This window comes from Mytilus galloprovincialis, chromosome 12, assembly GCF_965363235.1.
Source record: "Mytilus galloprovincialis chromosome 12, xbMytGall1.hap1.1, whole genome shotgun sequence".
Lineage (NCBI taxonomy): Eukaryota > Metazoa > Mollusca > Bivalvia > Mytilida > Mytilidae > Mytilus > Mytilus galloprovincialis.
The window spans coordinates 65,674,517-65,693,484 of record NC_134849.1 but is presented as its reverse complement, the minus strand read 5'-3'; the positions used below and the strand labels follow the sequence as shown (position 1 = coordinate 65,693,484).

At 33.0% G+C, this 18,968-nt stretch overlaps 1 protein-coding gene and 1 long non-coding RNA gene across 2 annotated transcripts in view; both read left to right on the top strand.

Annotated features, from left to right (window-relative positions):
• The window catches only part of LOC143054575 (uncharacterized), a 138,455-nt gene that overhangs the window by 113,702 nt on the left and 5,785 nt on the right, over positions 1 to 18,968 (top strand). Inside the window, exons 19-20 of the mRNA XM_076227596.1 lie at positions 6,328 to 6,358; positions 7,284 to 7,555. Coding sequence (XP_076083711.1) covers positions 6,328 to 6,358; positions 7,284 to 7,555 — 303 coding nt within the window. The remainder of the gene's footprint in view (positions 1 to 6,327; positions 6,359 to 7,283; positions 7,556 to 18,968) is intronic.
• LOC143054570 (uncharacterized) lies at positions 12,099 to 17,177 on the top strand. Its single transcript, XR_012971735.1, has 2 exons — positions 12,099 to 12,474; positions 15,840 to 17,177. It is a non-coding gene; the product is annotated as an uncharacterized LOC143054570 (long non-coding RNA).

Here is an 18,968-nt window from a genome sequence, read left to right as displayed (position 1 = left end):
TAAACATGATAAACAGAATATTACACACTCAGCTAAAGTATATATTTCCGTTCAATATCAATTGAGAGTGCATTGTAATCATTATCCATTTGAAAATAATTGTAAACTACTAACCAGGCAAAATATTTATCAGAGAGGTTGGAATTCATTGCAAAGATAGAAATAATTTGAAATTTCGAACGATCGTAAACAGCTTTTCTGTTTTCACAATTTTTTTCACAAAATGCAATATCTGTAAACAAATGTAAATGGCAAACTATACGACAACGAATTTCGTTTGCTCTTTCTTTCGCAAATAGATCATCATGTAGACTTAATGAATGTAGACATGCTGCACTGTAGCATTCGAAAAGCAACATCATGCCCCGGTATATTTGAATCATCAGAAGCAAATTATTTTTAATTTCATCAAGTAGTTCACAATGCATGCTGAATGTTGAAGCGGTTTGTCCTTGAAGTTATTTATGAAGAGTAAACTCACCAATGAATGGCCTGACTAATAATTTGCGTCATTTACATCAATATCACCACGCTCAAATGGCTCGACATATATACCTTAGTTGCTTAAATTGTACGACTTGTCTCCAGAATAGAAATTTACTGTCCAGTCATATGGTTCTGCCATGAAGCGTGTTTTAACGAAAGTTGATTCATCGTTACATGAACACACATTTTTTTTTTCACTTATTCAAATGCATGATCATGTTTTCTTCTTGGACATGTAAAGGTTAAATAAAACTATCTAAGCTACTCTTTCTTATTTAATGGAATTAGCATTGACAATGATTTTCCGGAATTTTTCGGATGTGTTCCAATGTGGTTTAAAATTAGTATTTTCGAAAACCAAGAATAAAAGCACCTCAAAAGTTATTAAACCTTAGCATCTGTACTTATCCAAGCACATAGACACAACCATTGATACAAATATATATTCTTTTTTTTTATATTAAACTTGCATATGCATATTAAAATGATTGCATTTCATAACAGGGGAAAATAGGAAAGGGGAATGTTACATGACTTATTGAGGTGAGAATTTAGAAGTAATACTGCTATGTGAAGAGTTTTATAAAAATGCTCGTAAAAGTTGATTTGTATGTTCTATCAAAATTTTATATATCAACACTTCTTAAGTGCTGGTTGATCCACTACTTTTATGCCCCATTTATGGGCATTATGTTTTCTGGTCTGTGCGTCCGTTCGTCCGTCTGTTCGTTCGTCCGTTCGTCCGTCTGTCCCGCTTCAGGTTAAAGTTTTTGGTCGAGGTAGTTTTTGATGAAGTTGAAGTCCAATCAACTTGAAACTTAGTATACATGTGCCCTATGATATGATCTTTCTAATTTAAATGCCAAATTAGAGTTTTGACCCCAATTTTACGGTTCACTGAACATAGAAAATGATAGTGCAAATTTCAGGTTAAAGTTTTTGGCTTCAGGTTAAAGTTTTTGGTCAAGGTAGTTTTTGATGAAGTTGAAGTCCAATCAACTTGAAACTTAGTATACATGTGCCCTATGATATGATCTTTCTAATTTAAATGCCAAATTAGAGTTTTGAGCCCAATTTTACGGTTCACTGAACATAGAAAATGATAGTGCAAATTTCAGGTTAAAGTTTTTGGTCAAGGTAGTTTTTGATGAAGTTGAAGTCCAATCAACTTGAAACTTAGTATACATGTGCCCTATGATATGATCTTTCTAATTTAAATGCCAAATTAGAGTTTTGACCCCAATTTTACGGTTCACTGAACATAGAAAATGATAGTGCAAATTTCAGGTTAAAGTTTTTGGTCAAGGTAGTTTTTGATAAAGTAGAAGTCCAATCAACTTGAAACTTAGTATACATGTTCCCTTTGATAAGATCATTCTAATTTTAATGCCAAATTAGAGAATTTATTCCAATTTCACAGTCCTTTAAACATAGAAAATGATAGTGTGAGTGGGGCATCCGTGTACTGTGGACACATTCTTGTTTGTAATAATTTACTATTGGTGATATATGAAAGAAATGTAATATACTTTGATAGACGGTAAGATTGAAAAAAAATGTTACATACATTTAAAAATCGTCCAATTGACTCAATTTATATGTTCATATGATATTTTAAAAAAAGTGTCAAATAAAAGCTGATACATTACTCTTTCATCTGATACCAATTTTTAGCTCACCTGGCGTCCGGCGTCGTCGTCGTCCGTCGTCATTAACTTTTACAAAAATCTTCTCCTCTGAAACTGCTGGGCCAAATTAAACCAAACTTGGCCACAATCATCATTGGGGTATCTAGTTTAAAAAATGTGTGGCGTGACCCTGCCTACCAACCAAGATGGCCGCCATGGCTAAAAATAGAACATAGGGGTAAAATGCAGTTTTTGGCTTATAACTCAAAAACCAAAGCATTTAGAGCAAATCTGACATGGTATAAACTTGTTTATCAGGTCAAGATCTATCTGCCCTGAAATTTTCAGATGAATCAGACAACCTGTTGTTGGGTTGCTGCCCCTGAATATGTAATTTTAAGGAAATTTTGCTGTTTTTGGTTATTATCTTGAATATTATTATAGATAAAGATAAACTGTAAACAGCAATAATGTTCAGCAAAATAAGATTTACAAATAAGTCAACATGACCGAAATGGTCAATTGACCCCTTTAGGAGTTATTGCCCTTTATAGTCAATTTTTAACCATTTTTCGTAAATCTTAGTTATCTTTTACAAAAATCTTCTCCTCTGAAACTACTGGGCCAAATTAAACCAAACATGGCCACAATCATCATTGTGGTTTCTTGTTTTAAAAATGTGTCCGGTGACCTGGTCAACCAACCATGATGGCCGCCATGGCTAAAAATAGAACATGGGGGTAAAATGCAGTTTTTGGCTTATAACTCAAAAACCAAAGCATTTAGAGCAAATCTGACATAGGGTAAAATTGTTCATCAGGTCAAAATGTATCTGCCCTGAAATTTTCAGATGAATTGGACAACCTGTTGTTGGGTTGCTGCCCCTGAATTGGTAATTTTAAGGAAATTTTACTGTTTTTGGTTATTATCTTTAATATTATTATAGATAGCGATAAACTGTAAACAGCAATAATGTTCAGCAAAGTAAGATTTACAATTAAGTCAACATGACCAAAATGGTCAGTTGACCAATTTAGGAGTTATTGCCCTTTATAGTCAGTTTTTAACCATTTTTTGTAAATCTTAGTAATCTTTTACAAAAATCTTCTCCTCTGAAACTACTGGGCCAAATTAATCCAGACTTGGCCACAATCATCATTGGGGTATCTAGTTTAAAAAATGTGTCCGGTGACCCGGCCAACTAACCAAGATGGCCACCACGCCTAAAAATAGAACATAGGGGTAAAATGCAGTTTTTGGCTTATAACTCAAAAACCAAAGCATTTAGAGCAAATCTGACATGGGTAAAAAAATTTATCAGGTGAAGATCTATCTGCCCTGAAATTTTCAAATGAATCAGACAACCTGTTGTTGGGTTGCTGCCCCTGAATTAGTAATTTTAAGGAAATTTTGCTGTTTTTGGTTATTATGTTGAATATTATTATAGATAGAGATAAACTGTAAACAGCAATAATGTACAACAAAGTAAGACCTAAAAAGAAGTCAACATGACGAAAATGGTCAATTGACCCCTAAGGAGTTATTGCCCTTTATATAGTCATTTTTTTTTTACAATTTTCACAAAATTTGTTAAATTTTACTAACATTTTCCACTGTAACTACTGGGTCAAGTTCATTATAGATAGAGATAATTGTAAGCAGCAAGAATGTTCAGTAAAGTAAGATCTACAAACACATCACCATCACCAAACCACAATTTTGTCTTGAATCCATCTGTGTCCTTTGTTTAGTATTCACCGACACAGGCTCTTTAGAGCCTCTAGTTTTATGATATCTTTATTCCGGAATTTACAATAATCGTTCCTGTGTTTGAAAATGAAAAGTAAAAAATTTAGAAAATCTCACTTTGACGCGATTTTACAAAAAACTGCACCGTGGGAAAACTCTATGACAGAGCTAAAATGAAAGTATAATGTTTACTCTATCTTCATGTGAAATTTCAGCCGTGAGGTATTTCGGTCCATTAAACTCTTTAAATAAGCAACTTTTCACGATTTGTCACTCCACTATATAACGTACGGTCAGTAGACTAAAACAAATAGATTTAACGGAAAAACAAAGTAAGGTATAAGCTATTTATGTCAGTAATCAAAGTTTATAACGACAAGTTAGAAAACTAAGGGACCTCTGTATTTAATTCATTTTCATAGGAACTGTATACAATTGTAAATATAAGTTGAGAAAGGTGTTGTCTTAGTAGTGTGTATCTAACATCACATTTACTGTACACTCCTTGTTCGTGATGTTAGCGACATGATAACCAACAGCCTATATAACTTGGGTATTATGTGTTTTAGTCTTACATGTGTTGACTTTTTTCAAGGGCCTTTTTGTTATTATGTTCCTCAATTATGTATATTTTTGGCTGTCCATGTTAAAATTGTGTTTGATTCTTATTTGTTCTGTAGAATCCTGCCGAGTTTTATATATAAATCTTTTCACCTTGGTAATGTTTGTCTTTATTGTTTTTGGCCAATTTAGGACCTTAACGAAACTACTCCTTTGGTGGCATCATATTCGCCGTTCTACAATGTTCTAGAGAAATGCTACTTTACAAATAGAAAAAATGCGAAAATTTTCTTTTCCGTTCTCTAACTTAGTTGACATTTGCCTCAACCAAATGGTTTAGCTGACCTTGACTTCATTTTAATGGTTCATTGGTCCATATTAAGTGTTCATGGTTTGGTCTGTTTCTTGTTTACTATAATATGTGGTAGGTCTACTATGTTTGGTGTATAAAATGATTGTAAGGAGTTCATGTCTGTCTGGTTTGGTATATCTGACCTTGACCTCTTTCAAAAGATAAGGCCAACTAAAATTAATTAGTAGATTTTCATCCAAAGTTTTGAAAAAAATGGGGCGGGTGGGAGGATTTTATTTTTTAAATTTTATTTAATATGAAACCTTCTTAAATAAATAACTCTGATTGGCAAGGACTGTTCTACATGCAATTGCTACATGTACTTAAAAATCCTACTTTCAGTAAACAGTAAAATAGTGGAGAAATTCTCTATTCAGTTGGACTACCAACTCCAAATTTATTTTACTTTCGAAGCGATGGTTTGTAGTCCCCATAAAAAAAATGCAAATGTAATGGTATGCAACACATGTATTATGAATGAAATGAGAATTCAAACAATGTTGGAACTAGTAGGGTTGTGCTTTTAAGATTCTCAAGTTATGCAAGACTGAAGCCAAGACTAAAGCATATATATATAATTACATTGTAAAATATGAAGTTGTTTAATGACTCTTTTAAAAGTGTTTTGTGTTTTTAAACAAAAACAATAGCCATGGGTAAATCTAAGGGCTTTCTATAACACAATTTATATGGTTGCCGACTTTTTGAACTCAATACAGATCAATATACGGTCATAGATCACAGGGGCTTGTTAAGCTCCTGTGCATCGATCTAACAAGTTCGTGCTTTTGTCAATTTCTATAATCCAGTTATATTTTTTCTACCAATTTGTTGCACGAATTTTGCGCTATGGAAATCGTTCACAGCCCAAATTTGCTAACAAAAAGTCGATGTAGTATTAAAAAAATCCACGGTTTTCTAATGACAGAGATTTCCAATAATTTTGTGACGTACCGCGATTTTCGTTCTTAGACACAGCGTATTACTCGTAACCCGAATATTTCACGCCCTTCTGGTAATCTATCTTTATCCTCCGTAGATGATATTGTCATCATTGAGCAGCAGAATTTGTGAACATAATCGTTTTAAAGTACTCGAAACAAGAAATATGAAAACAAAAAATTGAAACAGGAAGTTCGAATGAAACGAAATTATTGACGGTTACCGGTAACGGAAATGAACCAAATCCGGAAATCGTAATTTTTTCAAAATAAAAAAAATCGGGGCGGGACGATTTCAGAGGGGCGGGCGGGGATGAAAATCTATCAATTAATTTTAATTGGCCTAAGTGATTATGTTAAGATATCTTAAAAACAATCAACAACAATCATTCAAATAAGTAAAGCTTAAGTAAGACATTTCTTGTGTTACCTTTCTTTGAACATCTCTTCAAATCAGCACAAAGGGTTGTGGTCAGTCAATTGTCAAACATAACAACATGTCCAGTATCCATGCACAGAGATTTTGGTTTATATATTATCATTTATTACCTCACTGTGAAGCTAAATAGAGATATCGACCAAATAATATGTATGCATTTTATTTCTACAGAAGAAAGAACAGTGTGAGCAGAACTGTTCAGGTAAGATTTCCGATGGTTTGAAATCACAGGCAGAATCTTTTTATTAAAACCACAAAGATTGTTAAGATTCATATCCATGTATCTGTGTTTAAAACATTTGTCAAGAGAACGGTGTGAAGAAAATTGTCCGATGTTAAGGTTCATTGTACATGCTGTGGTTATAATCATTATTTGGCAGTTACCTGTGTATGTTACAACACTAAAGTGACATTTTTTTTCTCAACATCAGTAAAATAATGCTGAAGAAGACTTCAGACAATTGACGTTCAACATTTCAAACCTTGTGTTGGAAGAAATAAGAAGCGTTTTTAAATAAAACGTATTCATTATGTGACAACGTCACTTGGTCTGAGTCTTGATAGCTTTGTTCTGTAAAAAACAAAAAGGAAAAAAGAATGAAGATCAGTAGATGCTGACTCGAAAAATGTGAAACGACCTTAAAGATAACGAAATGATAACATTTATATGAAGCTCACATAATTGTTACTTTTCTTTAATAAAATAGCTTGCTTTAGATAACTTCTCCACAAATGAGAGATACTAACAAAGTTATATGTATATCCTGCTCAATATTTGTAAAAAAAAATAATGCATTAAATGGAAACAGGGTGAACAAAAAGGCTTACCTAGTGTAACAGACCGTATAACTTGTAAATAAAAGTATTTAAAATCAAGTTACTTACATGTATGGACATGCTAATTTTGTTAATAAATTCAAGGTTTGTTCACAACCTCAACAGTACTTACATTTTTGTGGAGCAGACACAATATATATTTAGTGACTCTTTCATGCATTGGTCATTATTCTGGCAATTATGTTGCTATTCAAAAACATGGAATATTAGCTGAAAATGTACCAATTTGTTTAAAATTTGTTCTTACTGTGAAAATGTTAAATTTTTGATACCGTTTCTGTTTTCTTCAGGTTTAAGTGATGATGCTTTGAGCAAGATACCAAGTGATATTGAGTTGTTACGTTTTTCAACAAAATATCCATTAAACCAAATGTTTGAATTAGTAACGTATCTAGAAATGTGTGAGGAATGGGAAGCTATTAAATACAATAATGGAGATAGAATAGAGGTTGCAAAATTTTTGGTGTTAACGAAATGGAAACAGATGAAAGCTGGGAGCAATTTCCAAGCCTTGGCAGAAGCTTTGACAACAATGAATATATCAAAACATTTGTTATGTCAAGTAAGATTATATTGATTCTTTGAAAGAGATCTTTCTATTATATGCTGGTAGATTTATTGTTTTCGTGTTAAAACATAATTATGTAAATTGTACAACATTCTTCAGAATATATCTGAATCAGAAAAAAATAACCAACCAAAATAGGGTATGGTCAGATCATATGTTTTCGTACGTCATATAATTTTTTCTATGTATGCTTTTTCACTAGAAATTGTGATGTCACAACGCAGTCAATATAGCACGAAAACCAAAACGAAACGAGGATAAATAGGGAGCTAATTATATCATATTGTCTTGCAAATGGTTTGTGCTGTTGAAATGATCACATTCGTTGTTGTTTGTTCCACATGTCTAGGTTTCTGTCTCATTGGCAAATACCCCATCTTCCGTTTTATTCACATATCCAATTAATTACTATCTAACTATAAAACCAGGTTTAATTCACCTTTTTGTACATAAGAAAATGCCTATTCCAAGTCAGGAATATGACAGTTGTTGTCCATTTGTTTGTTGCGGTTGATGTTTTGAATTTGCCATTTGATAAGGGACTTTCTGTTTTGGGATTTTTCTTCAGTTTTGTAATTTGTTTTACATATCACAGTATGAGCGTTTAGATTCTGATAGAAAAGTCAGGATCATCAAGGTAAAACAAGCTGCTGACTCTTATTAAGCACCAATCAAACAACGGTATATTTTCCCAATATATATAGGAAGAAACAATTTTCATTTGTCAAGACGTTTTCTGTTTATTCACCCACCCCTCACACTCATCAAGAAATCCAACATTTATAACTGGTCCTGGTCATTTTGCAGTCAGAGATATTCGAAGATAATAAAGCGCCTGATGATAACAAGATGATATCCTGCAATTAGGTGTCTTATCATATATATATATACAGTCCGACAGATATCGCTATGCTGCATCCGTATAATATATATATATCGCTTAAAAGCCTAGCCCAGTGCGGGAATAAGTTTGTTGCTGTTGACGAGTGTGGTATGAACCTGTGTGACCTCAAAATATTATTTCTATTTCTATGACGTATTGCTTGACCTTATGCGAGCTAGCGATTACTTTTATACTTTCTGTTTAAGTTCAAGCTTTTCTGTAGAGCAATAAAAATTAAACCCACTTTCAGATAACAGACAAACATTAAACAGCAGGTTTTTCTTCGACAGCAACCATCGATTTCAAAACTTTAATGTGTACATGATTGTGTAACAAAATCAACAATGTTAATTTCAGCATGCATGTTAAGTGAATGTCAAGTTCAGTTTAAAAATCTGAAGCGTAGGACAACTAGTTCACTTTTGTTTCAAATCAGACAAAGTGTTGATATTTGTTTTTACTGTTGAAATTAGCTGTTATGTTAGAATAGGAAATTGTTCACGATGTTTTTTTGTTGACCATTCGAGATTCTTTCTTTTTCGAACCCCCCATTAGCTGAATGTGTGATTGTAGTAAAACTAGCCTCAATGAATCAATTGAATCGAAAATAAATGCAAAAGATGCGATTTTCATAATTAATTGCAGGATAAAGAAACAGGTTTTTCTTAGCCTTGTACAAATACAGTTGAAATTTAAAGACAATAAACAGTTATTGTTTATATATCTATAAAAAGTGGTTTGGACACACATTATTAATTAAATGTTATTCTCCCTTTTTATCATTTTTGATAATGTAATTGGTTCGACATCACTGTCTATATAACCATGATTACGTTATTATCGGTAATTCGTATATTATCCTTTTGATTTTACTGCCTAATATTTTCGAGTATCAACGTACTGACTGTATCACTGAAAATATTAGGCAATACATTGTGTGACGTCATAATTACCGATAAACAGAATAATAGGTAGTTTTGTTTTTGATACTGACTATATCATGTGGAATATCTTAACTCGCCCTAACGGGCTTGTCTAGATATTCCACATGATATAGTCAGTATCAAAAACGAAACAATCTATTATTCTATATATATCAGGAGTGATATATAGAGTTAAATCATAATCGACCAAAAATAGACGAAACGCGCTCCTGGTGTATTAAATTATAATCCTGTTGCATTTGACATGCTTGAATGTGTGTCGTTATAATGAAAATCAGATCATTTTTGTATCAGCATAAGATCTATGCAAAATCCTACAATAAAACATTATAACGGTTTTCCATGCTTGTTTCCAAGAAAAGGATGTAATTTTTCCAGTATTTATCAATTGTAGTTCCACATTTTTTTCCATTTCTTTTACATTTGTATGTGTCAGACATATTGTAGGTTAAGATAAGACCTTTGAAATAAAAAATCCTAAAATAAAGCATAATAATCATGTCTTTTTCCAAAGAAAATGATGTACGGTTGTCACATTCATTGTCGATGCCTATCACATCTCCTTATTTTTAATTTAATTTCTATGTCATGAAAAGTAGTTCAGATATTACTGATATTGGTACTGAAACTTCTATATAACTGTTTATGCATTCAATATTTGCTTTTATGTATGAGCTTTTAATCAAGCGTATATGCAGCTTTGAACACGTACACTTTAACAGTACAAACAGACTGTAGATTTAGGGCAAGTAGTAAGAGTGAATTGCAGCTTATTGGCTAGGCACTATACATAATTGTCAAATATTAAATCTGTTTTAGTATCCCTTAATCGTTGCTGCGTCCATGAAATGGGAGAACTTTTACTTGTCGCCCATGTTTAGGCTACCCAAAATTAAAGAGGATGTGACATACGTATGGATGTGTTTAGTTTTTAGCTCACCTGGCCCAAAGGGCCAAGTGAGCTTTTCTCATCACTTGGCGTCCGTCGTCCGGCGTTAACTTTTACAAAAATCTTCTCCTCTGAAACTACTGGGCCAAATTTAAAACTTGGCCAGAATCATCATTGGGGTATCTAGTTTAAAAAATGTGTCCGGTGACCCGGCCAACCAACCAAGATGGCTGCCATGGCTAAAAATAGAACAAAGGGGTAAAATGCAGTTTTTGGCTTATAACTCAAAAACCAAAGCATTTAGAGCAAATATGACGGGGTAAAATTGTTTATCAGGTCAAGATCTATCTGCTCTGAAATTTGCAGATGAATCAGATAACTGGTTGTTAGGTTGCTGCCCCTGAATTGGTAATTTTAAGGAAATTTTGCTGTTTTTGGTTATTATCTTGAATATTATTATAGATAGAGATAAACTGTAAACAGCAATAATGTTCAGCAAAGTAAGATCTACAAATAAGTCAACATGACCAAAATGGTCAAATGACCACTTTAGGAGTTATTGCCCTTTATAGTCAATTTTTAACCATTTTTCGTGAATCTTAGTAATCTTTTAGAAAAATCTTCTCCTCTGAAACTACTGGGCCAAATTTAACCAAACTTGGCCATAATCATCATTGGGGTATGTAGTTAAAAAAATGTGTCCGGTAACTCGGCCAACAAACCAAGATGGCCGCCATGGCTAAAAATAGAACATGGGGGTAAAATGCAGTTTTTGGCTTATAACTCAAAAACCAAAGCATTAAGAGCAAATCTGACAGGAAGTAAAATTGTTCATCAGGTCACGATCTATCTGCCCTGGAATTTTCAGATGAATTGGATAATCGGTTGTTAGGTTGCTGCCCCTGAATTGGTAATTTTGAGGAAATTTTGCTGGTTTTTTTTGTTATTATCTTGAATAATATTATAGATAGAGATAAACTGTAAACAGCAATAATGTACAGCAAAGTAAGAACTAAAAATAAGTCAGTATGACCAAAATAGTCAATTGACCCCCTAAGGAGTTATTGCCCTTCATAGTCAATTTTTAACAATTTTCTTAAAATTTGAAGATTTTCAATAACATTTTCCACAGAAAGTACTTTAACAATTATTTGGATAATTGATGTTTATATAAAGGATTAACTCAGTTTTATTCATAGATAGGATTTCCCCTTTTGTTACCTCTTTATCATGTTAGCCTCATTTTCAAATTATTTTGGGATATACGTCATCTATATTGCTGCTCTTGGATCAATAGCAGTGCCTCTTTTGTCATCAGATATTTTCATTACATTTTGATTGGATTTTCATATTTTAAATTTTGTTTGGAGCATATATACTGATTAATGGATATTAATACATAATTCTGTGTGATCTAAGACTTTAAAACGAATTCATGGTAACTGTCTTTCCTTATTAAATATCAACGTTCCTTGTGGAATCAAAATGGCTACAAGGAGGAAATCGGCAAGTCGTGTTCAAACAGAAACATTAGATGACCAAAATCCTTCTAATTGGACTTCATCTCAACTTAAGGCTGCCCTCAGTAAAATAGGGATCAAGATTACCGGGAATTTATCTAACAGTAGTTTAAGAAGACTGTATTTGGACAATCAAACAAAAAATAGTTCCGCTACGATTGACAATTCCGATAATTTAGCTGAACGGAATACAGTTTCTGTTGGAAACTATTCTTTAAACGTAAGTGATGCTACTATACGTGATCCTATAGACATAAATACTTCAGATCGCGATGTTCATTCAACTATTCTAACCGTTCAACAGGAGATTGCTACGCCGTCTACATCATATGCGCACGCAATTCCTCAGCTTCCGCCCACTGCTGCATCTGTGCACGCAACCATAAACAATAACAATCAAAATGTAAACATGCAAAACCTCCTAATGAATACAATTCAACTATGCCAGCAATCTATGCAACAAATGAATAAACAAGGAGAGCAGATACAGCCAAGTTTCAATCTATCAACAGCTCTAGGACATGGTTCAACTTCCCTAGGCATTGCGCCGTCTTTTAATTCCACTATTCCCGTTTATTCTACTAATTCATCAACTCCAGGAAAATTCGGATTCCCAGCTTCATCGTTTTCAGCTGTTGACATGGTTTCCCCCGAACTAAGGAACGATATCATTACAGGTAAAGATGTCAATCTTAATATATTATTGATTCCAAACTATGAACACTCTACTATGAAAAAGAATAAGGAATCCGATGTAAGACTCCAGAGAAATTTATCAATGGACGAATTTGTAATTGCCTTTGGGCGTTACAAACGTATTATGGGTACAGCTTTCCCTAACAGAAACGAGGAGTTAGACTTATACTTGGCACATATCATTGAAACAGCAAACATCTGGCCAGACTGTTTTTATGAATATCACAAAATGTTCTCAGCTAAATGTGCCGTCATGCTAATTCAGCACAACATAAAAATAGATTGGTCAAAAGGGGACTCAGATTTACGCAATATGGTATGTGCAGGTTCTAAGATTAACACATGTAGAAAGTGTCACTCAACAACTCACTCCACCGTTATGTGTAGCGTACAGCAGCAAAATTTTCAGCCACAAAGAAATTCTAATTCATCTAGAAATACACCTGATTCTCTTGGCCGTGATGTTATTTTTGTAGATGGTTTACCCGTCTGCAACAATTTCAATGGATTTAAAGGTTGCACTAAACCTTATTGTAAGGCCTAAAAAAAAAAATGTTGTGTTTCCGGTCACCCGACCGACCGTCCTTCAGACCCCCGACTCAAAAGTTTTTAAAGCTGATGTGGGAAAAAAATAATTTGTATACCTACCGACCGTTTTTTCTGAAAGAAAATAAAAAATTCTAAGTCCCTCGATCTTTTTATCGCCCCAAAAGAAAACAACGCTAATTTTAAACTCGAGGCTCATTTTTAGAATGTACTGGAAAGTGGAATCGTCTTGGCTAATTATATATGCGGGAGCATGCGCAGTAGTTATTTTCATTTGTCAGTGTTTGAACATGGCAACACAACGCGTCCTATTCAATGTTTAACGCGGAAAGTGTGACCATTTCGTGGAGAAAAAAATATTTCTAAATTTTACAGAAAGTAACACCTTTTTTGACATTAGCAATGAAATTCATCCAATGTCTAACATCGATGAAAAAAAATACACAACACAAATTTTGTGCTCGGCCACCGGCAAAAATGACTGGACCGAGATTGATGACAATAACACAACTGTTTGAACAATGCAATCTTTTGGAATTAAATTTATCAAATTTTCATGCCAGACCCTTCTTCAAAATGAACCTGATATTAATCCATCTGAAACTGGTCAGCCAATCAATGCTTTAGACATTCTGATGAAAAGCCAGATGCTTTGCCAAAAGAAAGTGTCCTGCCAAGTTTGGGATGATGTTTGGTTCATGTTCCTATAAATGAATCTGCCCCACATCTTCTCAATTTCTTTCTCTGACAATCCCAAACTTTTGCATGGTCCTGATTGGGGGAATTGGGTTTAAAAAGCTAATTTCCATGGGGAAGTGCTGCCCAAATTTTTTTTAAGGTTTGGACTTAAGTTTTTTTCAGGGGTATTTTAAAAGGGGGTAAACTAAAAGTTATTTCAGGGGGATTTTAAAAGGGGTAAACTAAAAATTATCTCAGGGAGATTTTTAAAGTGGTTAATCAATCTCTTTCTATTAAATCCCAAACTTTTGTCTGGTAACTGGAAATTAAGTTTTATATATTAATATTATAAAAAAAAAAAAAAAAAAAAAAAAAAAAATCCCTACCTACCGTCCCTTCAAAATTTCAAGGGGGTGATCGGAAACACAACATTATTTTTTTTAGGCCTAAATATGTTCATGCTTGTAAAACGTGTAAAAGTAAAACACATGGCAAAGCTACTTGTCAAAACTACAAAGAAGGTTATCATCACTATGATCAAAACTCTGTTAAAGCAAGCAGTAAATCTCAACCTAAAAAATGACTACCTTCCGACTTTACAGCCTCTTCACCTATAAATTGTGACCAGTTAGAATTTGAGCTAAGAAACCACCCCGACAGAAACTTTGTTAGCTTACTGTGTAACAGTGTTAGATATGGTTTTGATATGTTAGTTTCTGACATTAATATTTCTACTTATGAATGTAAAAATGCTTTGTCAGCAAGGAAAGATCCAGATTCAGTAACTGCTCTAATTCAAGATGAATTGGATAAAGGCTTCATTTAGGGACCTTTTTTACACCCCCCTTTTTCTGTTTATAGGGTTAGTCCAATCGGAATAGCAGTACATAAATATTCTTTTAAGAAAAGACTTATATTGGATCTTTCCTCGCCTCACAACAGCTGTGATCATGATAGTGTGAATGATTTGATAGACAAAGATTTATGTTCACTTAGTTACATTAAAGTTGATGATGCAATCAATGCAATTCAAGATTATGGTGTTAATAGCATTTGTTGTAAGGTAGATGTCTGCGATGCGTTTAAACAATTGGGTATTTTACCTTCCCAATGGCATTTATTTTGTTTTAAATGGCATAATTTTTATTATCATTATGTAAGACTTCCTTTCGGTTGTCGATCTAGTCCTAAATTATTCGATATGTTGTCAAGAAGTATATGTTGGATAGCCAAACATAATTATAACATTAATGTAATTTTTCATCTTTTAGATGATTTTTTGACAGTTGATAGGCCTACTGATTGTGAAGAAAGAACAATGGCTTTACTTTCTTTAATTTTTAACAAATTAAGTATTCCTTTATCAAAGAAAAAGACTGTTGGTCCTTCTTGTGTATTAGAATATTTAGGCATTGTATTAGACACTGTAAATATGCAAGCTAGATTGCCTCAAGACAAAGTAAATAGAATTACAGATTTTATAACTTTAATTTTAAGTAAAAAGTCCTGTACTAGGAAAGAACTTGAACAGTTGCTTGGACATTTAAATTTTGCAACTAGAGTTATTCTCCCAGGACGCTCTTTTGTTAGTTATTTGTACAAGTTAATGTCATCTGTCAAAGAGAGTTTTTATCATGTTCATTTAAACAAAGAGTGCAAAGCTGATTTATACATGTGGTTATCTTTTTTGAAAAATTGGAATGGTATCAATTTCTTTTATGAAAAGACTTTAACTAAAGCAGCAGATATGATGCTTTACACAGATGCGTCCTCTTTGATAGGATTTGGTGGATATTACCAGCATAAATGGTTTTGTGACCGTTGGCCTGACAATTTACCATGCAAATCCGACTTTGCCGCTTCTATGGCCTTTTTGGAACTTTATCCTATAGTCGTTGCAGCTGTTCTATGGGGTAAGGAGTGGAGTGGAAAAAGGATTCTTTTTTATTGTGACAATTTAGCAACAGTCCACATTATTGCTAAAGGTCGATCGAAAGAAACAAACATTATGAAATTAATGCGTAAACTTACAATGTGTGCTGCAACTTATAACTTTGCTGTATATAGTGAACATTTACCAGGAAAATCTAATGTAATTGCTGATGCATTGTCTCGTTTACAGATGAACAAGTTCAGACTTTTAGCGCCTCTAGCAGAAGCAACAGCCACTCCTTGCCCACAGCTTTCAGACATTCTCTGGACAGCTCAGTAGAGACATTATGGAAGTATTCTGTAGCGGACAGTACAAGATCGCATTACACTACAGGTTTTGACTTATATAAGAAGTTCTCCTTACTACAGGGATCATTCTGGACTTCGAATGAAATGCCCCCGGTTTCAGAAACGTTGTTAATGAGATTTGTTGCCTTTTGCGATGAACATAAAAGCTTAAAATATAGTACTATTAAATTGTATTTATGTGGTATAAGATATTATTACTTGCAATATGCAGGATTTAGTCCTTTAGAACAATATGGCAAGCCTTTATTATGTTTACAATCTATTTTAAATGGTTTAAAAAAGAAGCAGAAAGGTTGTGTTAAAAAGGCCTAGATTGCCAATTACTATGTCTTTGTTGTATAAAATGGTTATGCTATTGAGAAACAATTTTTTTAGTCTTTTTAACAATGTTATGTTAGAAGCAGCTTGTGTTGTAGCTTTTTTTGCTTTTTTGCGTTGTGGAGAGTTCACTATACTTAGCAACTTTGATTCGGAAACACATTTGTGTGTTGGTGATTTAGCAATTTTTGAAGATCACATTTTATTACATTTGAAAAAATCAAAAACAGATCCTTTCAGACAAGGTGTCACTATACCCTTATACAAAAGTGGACACATTATTTGTCCTTGCTTTGCTATTAAAAATTATTTGTCTCTTCGAAAGAAAATGTCAAGTATTAGATCTGATGCCCTGTTTGTCTCTGATGATGGCAATCCTTTAAGTAGACAATTTTTTATTAAACATGTCAAAATTATTTTAGACAATTTAGGTCTTGAAAGCAAAAATTATAATGGACATTCTTTCAGAATTGGAGCAGCAACAACAGCACAGGAAGTAAGATTAGAAGACCACTTAATTAAAACTTTAGGCAGGTGGTCATCAGATTGTTATACTAGGTATATTCATACCAGCCCTAAAGTAATTCAACATGCTCAAAATCAGTTAGTTTCATCAATTTCCTTGTCTTAAACTATTGTACTGGCAATAAAAGGAGAATTAAACTTGGGGCTACAGCTGCTTCGCATCTGTATTTGGACTTTTCGATAAAATTGTATACTTTTATCATCAAATTTTATCTTATCCCCCAAGTTTTCTGTATATATTAATTTTCATTTATATGTTAAAAGGGGGATAACTCTTAATGTTTATTATGTGTATGCAGCTGTTAGTCCCCAGTTTTTCCAATGTAATTTCTATTTTCATATTATATATTAGTTTTAATAAATAGTTTTATTAGCACTTGATCTTTATTTAGTCTGAGGATAATTATATTCCACATTGAAAAACAACACATAGATAGAGTTACTTATCACAATATTGGATATCAAAGGAGATGCAAGGTATACATCAGTGAGATAGTCCTGTCTTGGAAACTTAGGACTTTTTAAGGTCAAATACAGTCTTCAACAATAATGTTATTTCCATCTCTGTCTACTTTAAGGATGAATATAAATTAACAATTATTTGGATAATTGATGTTTATATAAAGGATTAACTCAGTTTTATTCATAGATAGGATTTCCCCTTTTGTTACCTCTTTATCATGTTAGCCTCATTTTCAAATTATTTTGGGATATACGTCATCTATATTGCTGCTCTTGGATCAATAGCAGTGCCCCTTTTGTCATCAGATATTTTCATTACATTTTGATTGGATTTTCATATTTTAAATTTCCGCCACCATCCCCACCTCTCTCCTTTTGTTGCCAGTGCCTCTGGGGACTATTTAGTAGTCATTACTATTGTTGTATATACATGAACTTATACCTGTAAATTTATGACCTTAATTTTTGTATTATTTTTATATTGATGTATTTTCTTTTATTCTCTACTCATGCTGACGTATGAGTTTCTTTTATACTACTCAAGCTGACGTTTGGGTTTCTTTTATATTTTCTCATGCTTACGTATGAGCTCTTATTTACTGCTCATGCTGGCGTATGATTTTCTTTTTTACTTTCTCATGCTGACGTATGAGGTCTTAATTTTTACCCATGCTGACGTATGGGTTGCGTTTATACTACTCATGCTGACGTATGAGTTTCTATTACATCTTCTCATATTTACGTATGAGTTTTTTAAATCTCTACTCATGCTGACGTATGAGTTTCTTTAATTCTCATCATGCTGACGTATGATGTCATGTCTTCTATACTCTGACATGCTGACGTATGAGCTTTTACTCTGTACTCATGCTGACGTATGATGTCAGGTCTTTTCTATTCTCATGCTGACGTATGAGCTTTTACTCTCTACTCATGCTGACGTATGGGTTGTTATTTTATCTTTCATTTTTCATGTACTTATGAGCTCAAACTAATTGTTAATTATGAGCTCTTATATTTGATACTCATACTGTTTTTTGAGTTAGTTAATTTTATTTACTTACTGACGTATGAAGGTGTTTAAATTTTAATCATGTTGGACTTTTCGATAAAATTGTATACTTTTATCATCAAATTTTATCTTATCCCCCAAGTTTTCTGTATATATTAATTTTCATTTATATGTTAAAAGGGGGATAACTCTTAATGTTTATTATGTGTATGCAGCTGTTAGTCCCCAGTTTTTCCAATGTAATTTCTATTTTCATATTATATATTAGTTTTAATAAATAGTTTTATTAGCACTGGATCTTTATTTAGTCTGAGGATAATTATATTCCACATTGAAAAACAACACATAGATAGAGTTACTTATCACAATATTGGATATCAAAGGAGATGCAAGGTATACATCAGTGAGATAGTCCTGTCTTGGAAACTTAGGACTTTTTAAGGTCAAATACAGTCTTCAACAATAATGTTATTTCCATCTCTGTCTACTTTAAGGATGAATATAAAGTTATAGATAGAGATAATTGTAAGCAGCAAGAATGTTTAGTAAAGTAAGATCTACAAACACATCACCATCACCAAAACACAATTTTGTCATGAAACCATCTGTGTCCATTGTTTAATATTCACATAGACCAAGGTGAGCGACACAGGCTCTTTAGAGCCTATAGTTTTGTTATTATCTTGAATATTA